Below are 19,603 nucleotides of genomic sequence, written 5' to 3'. Positions count from 1 at the left end.
CCTGCCACTGTCAGCAGCTGCCCACTGCCCGTGGCTTTTGCTGTGATTACAGCCCACTCTGTTTCTCCAGCAATCCTCCCTCTCAGGAGGACAGGGTGAGCAGAAAGCGGGTTTCCCAGTAGACTGTACTTAACACCAGGTCCTCGGGTGGCTCAGAGCAGCCTCACTACTCGCAGCAACCCCTCGACTATCCTAGTTTGCCTCAGCTAGGTTTGAAATCTCCGTGATTCCGAAGTGAGCACTGGTTTTGGCTCCAGAGGCGTTTCCACTCTCACGCTAACGGCGACTGCAGGAGGAGGGAGCGCTGTAGGACAGAAGATCTTCAGCTCCCTGGTCTGCAGCCACCCCAGACACGGCAGCCCCGTCTCTGCCAAAACCTGGATGCAGGTTTCTTCCCAGCTCGTAACACTGCTGCTGATCCCAACAGGAGCTGCAGCTGAAGCCTGGGGACAGCATCCAGACTTTTTGAATGTCTTGACAAGTAGGAAAAAATGAGAAAGAAAGGAAGCACAAGGTATTGTGGAAGTTAAATTGAACCTGTTTTTCTGTGGAAAAGCAGCGGTTGTGGTAAAATGTGAGAAGTGTTTATTTTCCAGAGATGAATCTCTTCTTTTTTTCATTGAAAGCATGGGGGTTTTGCCAAAAGCTGAAACACATTTTTCTTAAATTTCAAAATGTACAAATTGGGGTTTTTTTGTTTTGGTTTGGTTTTTTTGTTTGTTTTTGTTTGTTTTTGTTTGTTTGTTGTTGTTGTTGTTGTTTTTGGTTTTGTTTTTTGGTTTTTGGGGTTTTTTAGCTTCTGTACCTTTCCTGGAAAACCAAATACTAGCTTGTGTTAGAGAAGCTCCAACTTTGTGGCAGATATTTTTTCCTTTAGACATTTCCATCAATGCAGTTCTGCTTTGTGTCTCATTTTTTTGTTGTCTGACAAACCTTTGAGGCTTTTTACGTTCATTGTGATGGTGCTGATGTTGGACAAATCTAATTTTACTGTGACATCTAATTTATGCAGTCAATATTTAACGATAACTGGAATAACTCTTCTTATATTATTTTTTTTAGGACAAAGCAGCAGATCTGTTCCCCAACGCAAGAAGCTCAATCCTTTATGTGACGTTTTAGCTGGTTTTAAAGGATAGTTTCAGAAAGCCACAACTACAGAGATAACTAGCTTGCTTAGACAAAAGCATATTGTCTAAAATCCAACTTCTGCTCCCCACAGGCTCCAGCACTGCAGCGTTACTGAATTAAGTCAGGTCTTTGACTCAATAAACACTTCTGCTAAGTAGCTGAGAAGGGGCTGCACTCCTGCCCTGCAGAAATACGCTGTCAGCGTTGCCAGGTCCCTTGCTGACAAAAGAGATGGCTCCCTGGTCAGCTTCTGCCTGCCAAAAACTTACTGAATTCAGCCACGTGTCCCTGTGGCAGTGGAGGTCAAGCCACTGCTACACCATTTGTTTCACAGCCTAGACTTCACATCACATGCATTTAACCATCCCTTCACCCTGGCAGAAGCAATTCTCCTGCCTCCCCACACTTATTGGTTTTGTGCTGCCCCACTGACACACAGAGCATTTATGTGTGTTTTTTCAACCCGTCTGATGAACATGCACAAGAGGAGTATATTTGGTAAACAAGCTGACAATTTAAGCAGGGGATAATGTAATTAACATTTTTCAACATCATTAAAATTAGTCCATGACTCAGTGTTGTAACTGACAACAGTCCAAGTTTATTTGTGTATAGCTAGGAGACATTTGCATAGTGCAAATGAGCTGCACATAGATAAGGGGAGAAATAAAGATAGGAGAGCATCTGTATTGTGCCACAACTGCAGAAGAGCTGTCAAATTCCATCGGGCACATGCAGAGAAAGGAGCAAGCAGCTCCTGTGTCATAAGGCAGCTACATACAAACCAGGGTCACCAACTTCTTTTTGGATGTGCAGCCGAGTAAGAGCACCAGAGGCAGAAAGTGTGGAGGAGGAAGATTATGCTGAACTAAAGAAAGTGCATGGAGTATGTGAAAGCCAAGCAATACTCCTGTGTGGATACTGAGGCAGATGGTAGTTGTGAACAGGTATAGGAAAGCTCTGTCCTGTAGAATAAGGAAACTACTCAGTAAAGTGTTGTCCTATATTTAACCTGGCATTAGACAAGAAATACTTGTGGTGCTTCTGGCTTTGGTGCAAATTTGGCTTTATTTTTTTTTTCCAAAAAGTGATTATATAGGAATATGACCATCAAATTTGTTGATGGCTATAAAATTGAAGAAAGCATAGCACATGCCATAGAGAATTTTCCTGATGTGCTTTTACTTCTTCTTCTTCTATCCCCTTTTTTGTTTGTCCCTGTTTTGCTGGAAGAAGATATCTTTCCAGTACAGTCTGTCTCTATCTACAGTCACACTGTGCAAGTCTACACAGTATGAGCATGACCAGCAGCTCTTTTGAATAAAAATACAAGCGTTGTAAACCAAATGAATGTCCAGGGCTTTCATCTTTTTCTTCTGCATCAACCAGTGCTTCATTCAGCAATAAACAGCAGTAAAAACCATTCTGTAAAATGTCACTGGAATGCTTTGAGCTAAATCTGAGGCCCCATTGCACACAGTGACTATAAGTTCTCCCCGTTTGAAGGTTTCCCTGGTGCTGAGTGGAGGTGAAGAAGGTGGAGTACTGTCTTGGGAGGGCTGTTTTTGGCTTCATATGGTCCAGAATTTTTTGTCTGTCTTCTGCAGCATAAAATTCTGATTCAAGCAATGGAGTTTAATGCAAGCTCCACTCTCTGCCATATCTTCTTGAAATTAGACCACAAGATATATTAATTTTGATGTTCTCCTGGCACAAAGCTGTCTTGGCAAAGGCAGATGGAAGCAGCTGAGGTTTTGCAACATCTCTGTGACCATTACCAGACAGAACAAATTTGAGCAGCTTTGAGCATGAGAGAGGACTCTTTTCACCCTTAGACTCTGGAAATGTGAATACAGTTTGGTAAAGGAGAATTTCAAACAGCTAGAGGAACTGAGACTGCACAGTGAGGTGAACCTGAATCCCAGAGGGCAACAAAGCAGTTTGGATGTCCCAAGGCCACACTGCTCTGCTCTCATGCAATCATGTGGCTGTAGCAGCTTTATCTCCAAGTATGTACTCCACAATGTACAGAATCTAAGGAGCACTGTGAAGTGGCTCAGCCATAATGTAAAAGAAAAAAAATAAAATGTGATACTGTAAAGAAGAAAAAAGTCACAATGCAAAAAACCCCCACAAACTCCCAAACCCAAACAAACAACATCGCCTCTCCAACAAGAAACTAAATACTATCTCCTGGCAATTTACAAGTTACTTTAAAAAAGAAAATAGGTCTTCTGATCACTGGCAGAATTCATGACATTCCATTCATTTTCCTAAGTCAGATGTTGCATGAGAACATTGCCTATCCAAATTCATAGTATTCATATGCAGTCACAGCCATTGGGAATAATGCTAGTAAAAAAACATGGTCAGCTCAGCCTCTGCCCTGAAAAGTACTTACATGCTGGACTAATGCCTGCACAAGAGCTGCAGAGAAAGACAGCATTGTGCATTTTACAGTCCTAATTCAGTTTCTAGGAAGAGAAAGGACTTCGATTTACATAGTTGAAATATTGAAAACGTTAAAAGTATCAGAAGTACCCGTGGATCCTGTAATTGGCTCCAGGGCAGATCTTTGCCAACAGCAAAAAGCAGTGGCATGTAGAGTTTTACTTTGTTTTGTGTCTCAAAAAAAAAAAAAAACCAAAAAAAACCCCACCAAAACTTAATCAGCCTCAGGAAACATCTTTCTAAAGTGGGTCTATGTACTATTTCTCCTGAGGACTCAGCTAAATCTATTTGTGGTGTTCAAGATCCTGAATCCCCAGGCAGTTAATGCTTGATAGCAACTCTGATTTACTGTCTTTTTGCAAACTCATGAATTTACCCTGACTGTAGAGGAATTACCCTTGAGTTACTACTGTTTAAAAGGGATTGGGTTCTGATTATCTTGAATATGTTGCCGTATTTCTTGCTTAGGCATTAATAAGAGCGCATCTCTGTAACCAAGAGAGTAACAGAAGAGTTCATTAACTTTTACAAGACATGTTGTGGTCCTCAGCTGGGACTGCACTGTTGTTGCTCCAAATTAATCAGATTTGAAGATTAAAGTCAGGTTGAATTAAATTTAGTTTCTGCTGCAGTGGAGACTGCTAGCAGTGTACTGAGTGCTGAAGTTAGGCTACTTCTAGCTGGAACGTAGGAGAACCGACTTTCTTGCAGATACAGCATTGCACTGTGAGCAGGGTGAGTGGAGGAGGCGGGAACACGCAGGATACAGGAAAACAAAACAGAAAGCTTCAATGTCCTGCTTGTGTTAGAGAAAAAAAAAAGACATGTCGTCATTCTTGCAAGGTTTACTGAATTTTGTAGAAGCTGGACATTGTTACATAGGCTTCCTCCTTGTTTGGTGATCTCATTTCACTGTTAGACAGCATCTGGGATACAGTGTCATCATCTGGGGGCTCTGGACTGGGCTGGCCAGAGGGATCCAGGGGAGGAGCAAAGGAAAGGTTGGAACCTCTGCTGTTGTGCAGGGGCACGCTGTTGCCGTGGCACACCTCATACGTGCTGGAGCTGCAGTCTCCTTCCGTGACTGCAAACTGACTTGTGCCCAGGAGTCTGTGTGGGGCCTCAGCTGGCCAGAGGCCTCCATAAGTCACAGACAGATTTAGGTTGCTTTTGTCTGTCATCGCAGGTATCATCTTCAGGTCTGATCCCTTCCTGAATTTTTCTGGAAGACTTGTCTCTGGAGCAACTGATGGCTGCAGAAAATTTTCCAGTTCAGCTTTTGCCTGAATACTGTCCACTTTATGGATATGAACATAACCAAAGCTCTCTGGGTTAAAGCTTATATCAAAATTCTGTGTGGCAAAGGGAACAGCACAGTTAGTTAACAGTGGGTAATAGCTTAAGAGAAAAGGTACTTTGATAATTTATTTGTTTTTAAAAGGGTATTCATTAACTCTGGATGTAACCTTGAGCACACTGAACAGTAGGTTAGCAGAGAATAAACTATCACATGGCTGAAAATCTCTTTCCCTATTAATCTAGATCTATACTGTGTCCTCCTGAAGGCAGCGTGTTTATGCTGCAAAGTGTTTCATACTCTACATGATGTGGTGGGAACTGGAGTCTCAGAGACTTTTCTGACACACCCATCTGTTGCATGCCTGCCATTTCACAGGACTGAGTGTGTCCATCCAGGCAATTTTTTTCCATTTTACCTTCTTAACTTAGCAGAGAGGAAGTAAAAGTTTGCCATGACTTTCTGAAACACATCAGAAATCCCTGCATTGGGGAGCACAGGGGGTGGGAGAGTTGTCTTAGACCTCCTGTTAAATTAAGAACGTGCTGATAATGTACCAGCTGGAGAGAACAGCACTGATGACTTTCTTTGTGAAAAAAATGAATTAGACATACAGCTTTAATGCTACAGGTTAAACCCATACCTTATGGTTTGTAGCGTTTGCCCATCTGGCTTTTAACTGGCTGAGCAGTTCATGTACTGCATGTGTATGTACAATTCTGCTGACCATGTAAGGGTACGTGGACATCACTAGGGATGTTTGCAAAAGGTCCCCATCCAGCCCTATGATCACAGTTTCACAGAATCAACAAAGCATCTTGATTGGAAGAGACCTCTGGAGTCCAACCTTGTGTGAGAAACGTGACCTGGGTTGGGTTATCCAGAGCCCTATCAAGCCAAGCCTTGAACATTTTCCCAAAGGATAATCTACCTTGTCTCTGGGCAAACTACACAATATTTAATTATTCTCATGAGAAAGATTCTTTACTTATATCCAGTTTCTATTAAAAAACCTTAATTCTTTCAGCCTTTCTTCATACATCAAGTTCTCAAGCCCTCTGTAGTTACTTTGTATGAGTTGAAGCTCAGCCTCTATTTGAATTGTCTGTTATTTCCATACCCTTGGCTGGCATCTGCCTGTGGAATTGTGGGCTCTCTTCAGTGAAATGTAGCAGAATTTCTGAAAGATGTCCTAATTAGTGCAGAAAATGCATGTATTGTCTCTCATGAGTGTTAGTTTTGTTCCCAACGTTCTATACTCAGGTGGAAAAAAACAGTGGAAGAACATACATTTTTTGGCTTCTTGCATAGTTTCTCCAGTGTTTTTTTATGATCAGGAAGGTTTGGCCATACAGCAGGCTTGATCCTGAAACAGCAACAGCAGACAAAAAGCAGCAAAAGGAGGGATATGTTGAGGTATCAGAGGTTCATATTGCATCATTGGTACTAATTCTCACAAAGCTTTAGGGCTGGGTTGCATTATCCAGAATAACAACAGAAAAGTCACAGAATAAAACAGACAGGAGAAGAGGAGTTGTAAAGGCCGCCATTGCTCTCTTGAGTGCACAGATTGTCATAGTTAAAGAAAGACACTTCGCTAAGTACTGGAAAAGCAGCAAATTGTGCTGGCAAGGAGCTTGTTTGCATCTAGCTGTGTTAACAGGGCTCTGTGTGGTGAAACTGGTTTCTGCCAGTGCAAGAAGATGCTGTGGTTAAAGTACAAATTTGCTGATATTTTCTGCTGCATGTTTACATAAGTCAAAGAACAGCATATTGTCCTACTCCTTGGCCAGCTGTTTGTGTCTCAGATATCTGTTCTGTAGCCTTGTCCCACAGGTCTTATTTTCACTCTCATGTTGTTTGTTCTGCTGCATACCTCCAGCTAGGATGCATCTAGAGAATATTGTCCAACTGAAATTCAATGTTGCAATGATATAACTGTATGTGTGTATGAATATATATTTCATTTTATTTATGTGTCTCTATAAGTGGGTGTATATACACACATATATAAACCCCTCTTTTTTTTAACATGGAAATATCTGGGATCCAAAAGTCTCAATTGTTTCTGCTGCAGTTTTACATAAGCAAAACTTCTAGCAAAGTTAGAGAAGTACAGGTTGCCAGCAACAGTAAAATACAAGAAATAGAAATCTCAAGCTATGTCTGTACTTGCAAATAAAACAGCACTAGGGCAGATAACTCCAGTGTCTAAAATGTTTAGTTATTAAAATTGTTCTTGGCATGGTTTGGCTGATGGCAAACCCCATATTTAACTCAGAAATTAGCACAGCCTAAATGATGTGCCGAAAAAGCAGCTCCCACACAGCCACCTCTCTTGAGGTGGATGTCGTGGACAGGCTGCTCTGAAAGCCATTGAACAGTCCTGGGCTTTCTGCCTTGCAAGGAGTTAATCTTCTATATTTAAACTTGAATTTTTTCACTTTAGATTCTAGTGTCACCAGATTATCTGCATATCTGTTCACTTTCTTAAATTTGTCAGCTCTTAATGCCCTATGAGTATATATAGCCATGTGGTTGAAATTGTATTTACAGTTATCTGTCTACTGCTGTGTAGCAAATACATAAAGAAACCCCAATGCAGACAAAGGACTTCCTGGGTAATGAATCTATCTCCAGTCCCACTTCTGCTGTAACTGCTTTGGTGGAGGATGTGGAGCCTGGTTTCACCACATGGCTGGCTGGATGTGGATCTGACCGAGCTGGTGTCTGACACCATAAAGCTGTTTTTGCAGAGGGCTCTGCCCTGCTGCTTCTGAAAGTGCTGCAGAGCAAACACCCCGCTGACTCAGCCTGTGAAAGGGAAAAAGTCAATCTCCCTGGTATGCTGTTTTCACACCTCTTGGGACTTTACTAAAACCTGCAGGTCGCTTTCTTGCTCTGGATGTTGCTTTTGAGTCAAATCTGCCCCCAGCGGGACACTGACTCTATACATGTTTTGTGGTGACTTTGGCTTGCAAAAGTCCCAGTGTTTTGGGCTCAAGACTGAACTCTGCTCAAAGTGGCAGTTCATCTTCTGCCTGCCAACACTATCTCCTGTATTGCCCATTTCTGCTCTTGGCCTCCCTTCAGCTTGATAGAGAGGTCCAGAGATGGAGAGTGAATAGTTCACAGGTACAGCAGGGAAAGCAGTAAGACTGTCAGAACAGGATTGGCTTCCAACACCTTTTCTGATATTAAGAGAGTTAGATTACCTGTTTTCCCAAAAAATTATGATCAGTGCAGTCATAACAACGCACAGCATGAATCCCAGGATGGAGAGTATAATCATGACCACGCTGCTATCTGAAGGAAAACAAAGAATATCAGCTAATGCATGTAAATGTCTTACTGTTAAGCCATTGTAACTGTGATGTCTTTTCAGATCATAAATTGGAAATTAATTCCAAGAATTGCACTTGCCTATCGTTGGACTGGTGCAATGATCCATTTCTCTTGTCTCCCTGGAGGAGGAAAAAGGTAGGCTGCCAGAGTATCTGCACTTGGCTGAGCTCCAGACTGGATTTCCAGACTGGATTAAAGCAGTTTGAAGTCTGCTGTCACCTCCAGTGCATTGAAACCACCATTTGCTGTGTCCTGACAGCAGCACTGAAATGACTTCCAACACACGTAATGCTGAGGTGCCTCTGGGTACTGAAGGGACCCAAAGGACTACAAGATGAGATTTTAGCCGGTGTTGTGATTGTGATTAAAGTGCCATGTTTGCACACAATCCAGGGCCCTGAAACAGATCATGTTTCACTGCTCTTTGTGCCTTACTCAAAACACTCAGTGCAAGCTCTTCCTTCTCCTGCAAGCCAGCTGGCAGCAAACAGAGAATCAGCCTTCAGCTCCCTCTGCACCCACCCCCTCCTGCGCTTATAGCAGCAACTCCTCTGAATTTATTGCCCGTGAGTGAGATTTAAATTCACATGGAGGGTCAGCCCCAGTCCAGCAGCAATACAGCTGCTTTCTGAGTCCCCTCCTCGGGGTGCCTGGCATCTGTGAGGGCTGACCCTGTTGTGGCTGTGGGATCTTCCCTCCCCATGCTCTCATCCCTCCTGCTGCTAAGGGTGTCCAGGGAGCCCAGGACCCCCAGCTCTGCTTTCCTCCAGGTAGACCAAACCATTTTCTGCCCTTACAGCTCTCTGTGGAGTGCTGATCTCTTGCTGTCCTGAAGCTCTTGGAAGTGCTCCACTCACTCCATGTGCCTTTAAAAAATTTTCCGTTGGGTTGGGAACGTACTTTCACCTCATACGATGCATTATTTTTGAGATTTTGTCCCAACAATCTTACGTGATCGTGTGGCGATTCTATTGTCTAAACACACAAAAAAATCCAGTTATTTTTCCAGCAGACAATGGAGAATTACCTTTGAGTTTCAGCAAAATGTGCAAGATCAAGTGCATCCCTGCAACATTGTGCTGTTTGTTCCATGCCTTTTGTTACTACACAGGTGTTTATCAGGGCATCAACCTAGTTTAACAGCAAGGTATGCCAGACAGTATTGACAAGAAGACAAATGCTAGGTAAAAGTTCTTTGGAAAACAGCTGGGACTATCAACTGTGCTTTGCTACTGTCGACACTGCAGTGGGAAATACATGCTTCCCTAGGAAGGCTCAGAAGAGAGAAAGGTGAAAAAATACATTTGTGCAGTAGAAAAAGACAACTTCTGAAAGAGAAGTTACAGGGAACTCTGAAGCTGAAATCCCACAGTGCAGCTCTGGTGCTCTTCATTTCAATATATTTTGCTGCCTGAATCCCCCCCTTTTTTTCTCCTTCTAGTTACAGTTCTCTTGTTTTTGCAAAATGTGGAGTATGTAAAACTTTCTTAAGAAAGGTTGTCCTTTGATCTTTGTATATTTTCAGGTCTAATCAACAAGAAAGGAGACATAATCCCTGAAACAGACAGCTAACAAGCTCTAAGTGATGCCCAGGTGTTAGAAAAACTTGTTGGTAGAATTGCCTTGTTATTACTTAGGGCTTGGCATGTTTGAATTATCTCAGACTTAGGAGGAGGTTAATAAAGCCTGGGAAGAAGGATGTACCACTGATAGTGGACACAAAGAATCCAGAATTTACAACCACAAGGACATCTGGCAGAACTCCCAAGATAAGGAAGAAACTGGGAAAAACAACTCAGCAACGGTGCTGAAATTAGCTCCAGCTGGGTAAAAGCTATTTCCAGCAGGGCCAGATCATGACCACCAAGTCACAAGCAACTAACCCGAGAAACTCACCAACTTAGAATAAGGGAAAGATTGAACACATAGATTAATTAAAAGGAGAAGCGAGAGAATTATTAACCAATAGAAAATAGAATACTAATTAATAAAAGAACTATGTAACTTGTAGTCAACAAACACTAATTCCTTTGTTTGCTAAAATCTGTAGTAACATAGTGTATAGTAATATAGTATATAGTAATATAGTAAAAGGGTAATATAAAATAGTTAAAAGTTTTGATAGGTGGGTGTTTGATTTGTGGAATACCACCGGGCATCCAGGCTTGCACAATTCTGAAACAAATAATCAATGTCTCTTTCATGTCATTATTGGCTCATTGCACACTGTGTAACAAATCCTATTTGTTCCCTCTGTAAAAACTGTGGACAACACTGTGTTTCCTCCATAAAAAACAGGTGTGGCCCATGCTTTTGTGACTTGTATTTGCGTGGCTGCCTTTGTGACAGGGACACAGATGTCCCTGCAGCTGGGCAGCCCAAACCAGACCCAGTTCACAAGCAGTTCACAAGCAGCGGTAGCCTCAAGGAGTTTGAGGGTGGGAGAGCTGCAGGGCCACACCCAAAGCCTGGAAAGACTCAGTGAAAAGGGGAATGTGAAGAAACTTGCTAAACAAGAAAAGAGGGTATACGTTTTACTGGCTGATGAGCACAGAAAATAAGAGCAAAAGTACCACAGCAAAAATCAAACCATCGAAACACTTAGAATGCTTCACCACATCATGTCTTTTCTTCCCACTGCAAAACCTAAATGAATAAAACTTTGTTAGCCCAGAGAGTGCCTAACTGAGAAGGGTGCTGCTAGCCCAAATTGTTTTGACTCATGAAATTTACAAGAGCCAAACATTGCACTTTTGCAAGTTTTCAGCTGGAGAACTGTAGAAATGCAGATTTGAGAATATTTACATGCTACTGGTAATTTTGATAATGTTTAATTTTGGAAATTAGTGCAAACCACAGCAGTACATCACTTACCTTCCAGGTACCTTCTTCCTGCCGATAGGCTATTTGGTGCATTAATTTGCCCTCTAGGTATTTCTTCCCTGAGTGTGGTGTACGGTAACGAATAAGATATTCATTTGCCTCCCTTTGATAAGTGATGTTTATAGCAAATGGCACTTCAGGCTTAACTGCAAATGACAACAAACCAGGATACAACAGGAGTCAAATAATGTTACTAGAAAATAGGTTTTGAAAAGTAAAAAAAAAAGTCCAACTCAAAGCCCCTGCAGGGTGACCTATCCTGAGCAAGCAAGGGCTGTCCTGGGCCAGGCATGCTAAGCCCCAGCTCATCCTTACTCCCAGATCCTGCAAGGGGCTTGGTTTTGACCTGCTGAAGCAGCAGTTTGACTAGTAGGGAAGGTACTTGTGATGGATGTGACATTTAGCCTTTGAAAGCAATTCCTGAGCATGCCCACCCCTCTGGTAGCACTGCTCGAAGGCCTGAAATTCAGTCCCTCTAACCAGTGCTCTGAGATAGAGGCCCCATTGCAAAACCCATCTGGGAGGAAGGCACTGGGCAACAAAGGTTCCTGGGTACAGGAACTATTGGGGCTGGCTGTGAGGGCAGTGGGTCTGAGGAAGGGACAAAGTCTGACAGTGTTAGAGCAGAGTGGGCTGTGGCTCCAGACCCTCGCTACGAACCCACACCCAACCTGGTCTGCTGGACACTGGGTTAAAGGCCATCTGTGCAAGTTCATCGAGTCTGATATGCAGCCCTCAGGACTCTCCCCAGACAGCCTGAGCTGGATGTGCTGGAGATCTTTAGGGACCTTTGCTGTGACACTGAAGCTTCCTGAATTCAGCTCGTAAAGTACATCAGCTCTCACAGGAATGGAAATGTGAATGCCCACACCTCCCTCCTCTCAAGAAAATGCATATAGCCATAAATTGTGCTCACTGCTTCTACAAGCCCCAAATATTCAGTCCTTCCATGCAGATCCCACAGTTTCTAGAGTAGGAACCACCAGAGATGGTCCAGGCTGGCCCATAAACTGAGACGTAGTGTAAGATTATTACAAAGCTATTGAACTGAGGCAAAAATGTTTCACAGGAGAAGGATGTTGTAGTGCCTACTTCAATGGAAGACAAAGCTATCTGGCACCAAAGAAGAACAGAGAAGAATCTGTCCTACATGGGCTTCTCTGCAGACCTGGAATGAAACCAGTTCCCAAGAGGGGTAGATTCTATGGACACCCTCTTCCTCTTGAGTTTCCTGTTTCTTGGCTCAGGCAGGTCCCCAGTTGGTGTTGACAAGGCCATTCATGGTTCTCAGTGCAGGGTGCACCTTGTTCAGACAACAGAATGCACCACAATGCAAGGTGTGAAAAGTTAGATCTTGCAACCTTGTGGTCCCTGTGCTACCGAGCTCATGTTGTACATGGGGTGATCAGTCCCAAAACTGCATAATCCCTAATAAGAGATGAACAAGATGTCCCTGCTTGACAGTTTATCTACACTCAGGAACAGCTGCTTCACCCATGGAGGGGATTTGGTCTATGCCCAGGTCTAGGCAGAGTGTCACAATAAGCCAGAGTTCAGCTGCACATTTTGAACAGAGCTTAATCTTGTTTAGCTTTGAACCACACTCTGACAACACCCCAATCCAGGCTACATGCCCTGCTAAGACACTCCTTTATACTGCCTCTATGTCATCCAGATTGATGCTTAGGCTTTGTGCTGGGCTATTTTTGCCCCCAATAACCCCTATATCTTAAAAATATCCAAGATGTTAAGTGTCTTACCAATGTGAGTCACAACCAGACTCCTGCAGACCCTTCTCTTTGTCTCAGAGAACACGCAAAGGTCTCTATTTGAGAGTATATCAGTGAACTGTAAGAAGTATGCATCTTCCTGTTTCTTCATGTTGTTGCACATGTACTTGTTGTCTTCCTTGGTACTGTTGGCCAAAGTGATATGACATTAATTTCTTCTCAGTCTTACTATAAATTAACTACTTGCTATAAGGGATGGATCCTGATTGCCCATTTCGCTTCAACTGAAGTGAGACTCTGTATGAAATAAGAGAAAATGCCATGCAAATAAGGAGTTTGAGAGGCTGATAGTTTTTTTCCTTGTGGTCTTCAAGCACAATAATCAAGTGATATGAATCACATTAAGAGTCATGGAGCTCTCAAAGAAAAAATGTATTTTTTAATTAGAAATATACCTGTTTGAATATTTTTATCTTTAAAAATTATCTCACTGCTGCTGTTTTTAAACATATGGCAATAGGTTTTGTACTCAGTGAAGATAAAGAAAAATTTCTTATTGATTTAAGTGGTAGCAGATACAGGGTCAACAGTCAGCCTGGCCATGAAGGAGTCATATGGCACTTTCAGAGCTGTGTTTTCTCATCTCTGTGGCTCCCATGTTTGAGGACTGTCATAAAATTTCAGCCAAAATCCATAATAAATCCCATGAAATAGAAAAATTCTAATAAATTGGGGGGGGGGAAAAAAAAAAAAAAAGGAAATAATTAATGGTTAGAATAACAAGAGTTACAAAAAAATCCACTTCTTTTGCTTGCTGTCACAGAACTTTCCTTTTCAGGAAAAGGGAAGAGCAGAAGTATGCTAAAGAAACAAAATTTAAGCTTCTTCAGGTAGGTGGAACAGTGAAAAAAAAGGTGGAAAGAGTTTCAAGGCCTGGATAAGAAGTGGAGATGACTGATTAGTGTTGTCACTGTTGGGGTTTTGCATACTTGTTCTAGTGTGCTTTTTGCATGTCTGTGTGTCCAAAGACAATAACTTAGTTTAGTCTTAGCCTAGATAAAGACATTTCCTGTGATGTGGAAAATTAACCTTCTTGCTAAAGAACTTCCTGTGGTAAGGATCTGTGTCTTCACAAACATTTTTTACTTTTCAGTTGATAAAGGCTAAGTTTGAGGGTTTTTTCAAATATCATTTAATTTAAATAAAAAAGTTCTCAGTTCATGCTGGGCTGCATTCATAATTACAGGTGTTCCAGAACAACAGAGGCAAGATAGAACTATTGGAGGTGTTATAATCCCCTTTAAAGACCTTTCCAGTTCTTTTTTTTTTCTTATAAGAGAGTTATGTTCTGTTTCAGTAAACTCTTCTTCCTTGCTGAATATAGTATTCAAACTTGGCAAAACAGTCTGAATAAGAATTTTGTCTAGCTCTGCTGTCCCTGTTTCCCAGCATGTGGCAACATGACTCACTAGTGCTCAGGATTTCACTTCCCAGAAGTTTACCAAAGGACAGACTGACAGCACTTACCACAGAGACAGGGTATAGTTAGTGTTGTGAGGAGGCAGCTCAGTAAAATTGCAGGTCAGGCTGCTAAAGGGATCCTTAATGTCCAGCTGGCTGAAGCAATCAATGTCAAAATTGTCTGGTTCATCGTCTCCAAGAGTCCCTAAGGAGAGATTCACAGGATGTTACTGAAGCAAACCTGAGAGTGTATTTGATTTGCAGCTGCATTGTATAGGAGGGTGTTGCTTCATGTGATTGCCTAAAAGGAAGAGGATCAACCCACCTGTTTAGCAAGAAGAAAAAAAACCTTGTTTAAAATGAAGTTAAATCCATTTGCACCTTCCAAGGTTGCTCTCCCTCCATGACAGTGAAGCCCACCCACTTGCAAGAGTATTTTGGTGCCATGAGGCAACTAAGCCCCATTTTGATTGTACTGAACAGTTTTCTGAAATGTCACAAATTTGGGCTCAAGAGGGAAAGCTCAGACTTGCTGCCAGAATGCGTGGTTTCCTGCCAATTTTCTTCAATGAGTAATAACGCAATCATGATTTGACTAAGAGCATAAGTCTTGAGTCCTACACTTGAGAGGTATAAGTGACGCAAACACTGATGCTTCTGAGAGAAGTCCTCTCCAGCAGAAACTGCAACTTCAGCCTCACTTCATGAAATCTCATCCACCACAGCAGAGTGGATGAGAAAAGGGTAATTGCCATGACCCCTTGAGTGGATCCTTGGGGCAGGAATGCCTCTGTCTTCTTTCACATAAACCTCTTCCTTGTGTCCAGGGACTATGCTTGATCCCCCGCTCAGTGTTCTGCTACCCATTCCTCATATATGTCCTTGCCATGTGAGGCACCTGATGCAGTGAGAAAAGAATCGAATCAGAGAATGAGTGGATTGGAAGGGACCTTAAAAATCATCTCATTCCAACCCTTCTGCCATGGACAGGAATGCCACCCAATAGACCAGGTTGCTCCAAACTGGCCTTGAACACTTCCAGATCTGGGGTATCCACAACTACTTTGAGCAGCTTGTTCCAGTGCCTCACTGCCCTCTGAGTAAAGGATTTCTTCCTAACATCTAAACATCTTCACTTTTAGTTTAAAACCCTTCCCCCTTGTCCTATCACTGTCTGCTCTGAGGATATCAGTGACTCACACTCACAAACACAACAAGGAAATACTGAAACATTGAAATGTTTCCAATGTAGAATTCCTCCCAGAAAAAATGATGGTCAATTCTGCTGTAATCCAATTGGATCACTGAGGTGTGATCACCTCTTCAAATACTGTGATTTATAGTCCAAATTGTGATGTCCTATGAACCCTGGACAATCCTGACAGTGTGCAGGGAGACCCAGACCTTGTCTAGCATGGAAGCATATCTGAAGATCCAAAAGCCATATGGTTTGACAGCAGGGAGGAAGCAGAGGAGAGTTTTTTGATTGCTTTAAAATGTAAGTCAAGAGCATCAGCAGTGCTTCTTTCTGACCTCAGAGCTGAGCTGCATCTGAGGGGTTTTGAGTAAGAGAAGAAATTCAAAAGTCACTCAGGAATGCAGAGTAACACACAAAAAGCACTTCAGGCAGAGGCTACGGAGACTGCTGCCACTAGCACCCAAGATGGGCAGCAGAAGGGATGGGAGCATCTGATGCTGCACTAATGCAGAACCCACAGGCAGATCTATGCCCTGTGAGCTAAGATTTAGTGCCGTTTGTCGCCATGAGCAACCAGTGCTGAGAAATTATTACTGGTCTTCTCACTTCAGTTCTGTGAGCCCAAATCTCCCTGAAGGACAAGGAATGCAGTGTCTTTTACCAGTGTTGCTGCTTTGAAGGGAGAACCTGTGCAGCACAGAAAGCCTCAGCATTTGACCATTGTATTCAAGAGAGAGACACAGAAGTCAGCACAACTCTAGAGTAAGCCTTGCAGCAGTTTCACACAGCTGAGAGTCTTGTCCAATGCAGCTACATGGGCGGGCATACATGTACAGAAACCTGTACCACATAGAGTTGTGTATTTGTGGGTAGAAATGCGGGCATATAAATGTATCTATATTCAAAACTCGTGAGATAACAAGTAAGCTCAAATGAATCTGTGTAAAATGGATAACCCCCCCATATTTCATATAGATATATACACACCCAAAGTTGACATGCACAGTTATGTCACATTTTAAGCCTGAGATTTTACTTGCAACTGCCAGGAGTCTTGCTAATGTATACTCCAGGCAATGTTAAAACTTATAGATTAGGAGGACTAATCCTCCTTTCTATAAGACTGCTTGGTGCTCTCTGTATACGCAAAATACATAAACCAGATTTTACAAAAATACACAAAACAGATAATCATCCTCTTAATAAATTAATTCATCATCCTATTAATAAATGGCTTATCATAAAAAAATCTTTCAGCTGCCCACTCCTCCTTTGTTGAAAAGTTACAGAAATTGGAATTCATTCTCTATCAGGCTGGTTGCAAAATGAAAATAAAGATTTAGTCTCGCAGGTCAAACAACCATTTAAGGCTTAACCAACACACCACAGCTTTGGTGTCACACTGGAAGGAAAGCTTACTTTACCTCTTTTACACCGAACTTCCACATTGTGATTACATGGTTCCTTATTCATGGAAATAACATACTAACCGTAGAGTATATGGTAATTAAATCTCATCAATAGTGTGATGTAAGCAATTTCAAGTGTGTTTTCTGCTATGGTTTTTCCATGGGCTGACTAATTTTTTTGTCTGACATAAGTATGCATGCATCTTCAGTCATAATTCTTCCCTAAACCTCAGAACCACCATGTGCAAATGTGTTTGCTATGTGAATGGTTTTGATGACTCTGACATGACTCATGCCACTAAGGACTCTCCACTCAATTAAAAATTTACGAGATTACAATACTTGCCTTGAGAAGCCCAGATGAGGCAGAGCCATGAGCCCAGCTCTGCTGAAATCAAGGCAGGGCTTGGAAGGGAATGATTCTGCTGGGATAAAAGCTGCTATCATAGCTACAGCCATGACAGGTCCTTCACAGAAATGGCTTTGGACAACATCCAACAGGATAGTTTGAACTACAGCAGGAATCTCAGGAGCCTTTACCAAGGGTGTTAGCAGAGGCTATGGACATGCTTCAGCTTCAAGCTCTAAAACCGCCAGGACTGACAACAAAGTGTGAAACTGAAGGCACTGTTAAGCACTGAAGAATCAGTGGCCAAATTTCCAAAGTCAACAAAGTGACTTTCTCCATGGACAGAATAATGTGGGATCTTTAGCGCTGATGTGATTCAGACAGAATTCATTTTAATCACAACAGTTTCAATGTGGGTTGGACAAACCATTCCAGTGTGGGTAGCAGGACCACTGAAGCCATGGGACACCACAGCCCACAGACCTGCTGCCTCCCGCTCCCCCTACCCGTGCCCTCCTGCCCCTCCCTGGCTTCCCTTTCTTAGCTCTGCTTGTAGCTCTCTCAGGCCTTTTGGGGACTTCCACCACTTCTGCCAGGCTGGGGGACAGTGCTTGGGAGGCTCAGAAAAGAGGAGAAGAAGACAAGTGCTGCCATTATTAGCTTTTCCCTCCTCTGCCCATAAGAGCACCCATAAGTGTAAGTTCATGCCCAAGTTGGTGGGTGGCACTTTGTCAGAAGGTGGGGTGAGTCAGAAAGGCAAAGAGTGAAAATCGAGCATCTGTCGATTTTACCAGGGTGATTTTACCCTGGATTGATTAGTTTGTTGGCCAAACCTAGGAGATTCATAAAGAAATCGTAAAAGCTGGTAATTGCTCAGTAGGGATTTTCTGAATCTATTTGTCTTTAATTCTAAGTAAATTATGATTTACTGGAGATAGTGACAAAACATGTAAAGGTCTGATCATATCTGCTTTTGGGAAGCCCTGGAGATTTCAGTGACACCAACAATAAATCACTAGCATTGAACATTCATCACCATAGCTGCTTGCCAAAGCTGCCTCTAAGCAGCTGCAGATTGTATGGATAAAAGGCAAATAAAAAACCCAAGGTGGTTAGATGCAGTTCTGAGCCAGACCCTCTTTTCTTTTAATTAAAAAATCTGTCATGCATATCTTATCTATGTATATATGTACAATTGTCTACACACACATATGTTACATGTACAGCACAGGACACCCAGGGAAAAATGAGATTCCCTAACTCACAGGAACACAGCCATTCTCTTTCTAAAAACCAAAAACTCTTTTGTCCCCAAACAATGGAGCTCTAAACTACTACTTAGCAAATGTCCATGTCCTTCAGGCATAGTGCACAAACTCTGTCACTGCTGTTTGTTTAGTATCAGACAAATAAAAGTTTAGCAGATCTGGGACTGAATCTCTAAATCATATTTTTCATCTCCCTTTTGAGAAAAGGAACAGCAGCCTGAAACAGTAGTTTTATTGCCACTTTTTAGAGTTTTGCATTTGATCTTGATGCTGCTAAATAATTTTCACTTCTCTAAATGAGATAATGAAATCTACAATAATTTATAATTATTTGCTGAGTAAGGAATGAAGACTACTAGTGATGGCCTGTGAGAACCCCCTGGCTGAGTTGCTGCATCAGCTGTACTAGGAGGGAGACTGAAACTATCCCTCAGATCATACCTGATGTAACGGCTTAAAGAAAATGTAAAGGTTTGGCTTTTAGAGCGGAACAGTTTCGGTCAAGTTTGAGTTACATGAAGACATTTTATTTGGAGGAAACTGCCAAGAGAAAAAGAGGCCAGAATCTCACCCCTCTCCAATGGCAACTCAGAGTGACCATGAGCTGCAGAAGGGTGAAGTGGTTTCCTGCTCCCAGGCATATGTCCTCACATGAACACTAGATACAACAAGAGAGGATTAACAGGTCTGACCCTGCATGCCCTGTGCATACAGCTATGATCTCCCTCAGTTCATATGGATTTGTAAGGACAGCAGACTTGGGGATAAAATTAAATAGGTATCCTCCAGCTCCACCTCCACCTCAAGTTCTGGCACTGAAAGAGAGACTGGAAGTTAAAACATTAACATATTTAACCCAGCAGTTGCATTTTGGAACTCTTAACTGAGGTTTTTCAAGATCACCCAGGAGTGGAAAGATGAAGATGAAATGACTCACCATCACCGTCTGCTGAGGTGCAACCACTTTCCCCAAATGTGGTGTGAAGAAACATGGCAAAAATGCTCAACAGTGTACTGGGCTGTGTCATTCTGAGCAGCCTGCATGTGTGCAGTGCATGTGTGTGCGAAACCCGCACCCACT

The 19,603-nt window shown here is 42.4% G+C and overlaps 1 protein-coding gene across 3 annotated transcripts in view; it reads right to left on the bottom strand.

Annotated features, from left to right (window-relative positions):
* IL7R (interleukin 7 receptor) overlaps positions 1-19,603 on the bottom strand; it is a 26,880-nt gene extending 7,277 nt beyond the window's left edge. Inside the window, exons 1-8 of one of the 3 annotated variants that reach the window (XR_003526302.1) lie at positions 19,460-19,603; positions 14,365-14,503; positions 12,868-13,022; positions 11,099-11,253; positions 8,896-9,199; positions 8,095-8,185; positions 6,170-6,245; positions 3,673-4,934 (exon numbers count right to left, since the gene is read on the bottom strand). Coding sequence is in view for 2 of the 3 variants with exons in the window: in XM_027635064.1 (XP_027490865.1) it covers positions 4,428-4,934; positions 6,170-6,245; positions 8,095-8,185; positions 8,896-9,199; positions 11,099-11,253; positions 12,868-13,022; positions 14,365-14,503; positions 19,460-19,550 (1,518 nt within the window). In the remaining variant the exon portion in view is untranslated. Of the gene's footprint in view, positions 1-1,034; positions 4,935-6,169; positions 6,246-8,094; positions 8,186-8,895; positions 9,200-11,098; positions 11,254-12,867; positions 13,023-14,364; positions 14,504-19,459 lie in introns of those variants that run through there. The other 2 variants (XM_027635064.1, XM_027635065.1) reach the window with 2 other exon arrangements.

Source organism: Corapipo altera, unplaced genomic scaffold (assembly GCF_003945725.1).
Source record: "Corapipo altera isolate COAL_440 unplaced genomic scaffold, ASM394572v1 61411, whole genome shotgun sequence".
In the NCBI taxonomy this organism is placed as follows: Eukaryota; Metazoa; Chordata; class Aves; order Passeriformes; family Pipridae; genus Corapipo; species Corapipo altera.
Note: the sequence above shows the minus strand (reverse complement) of the source record. Positions and strands in the feature narration are given on the sequence as shown.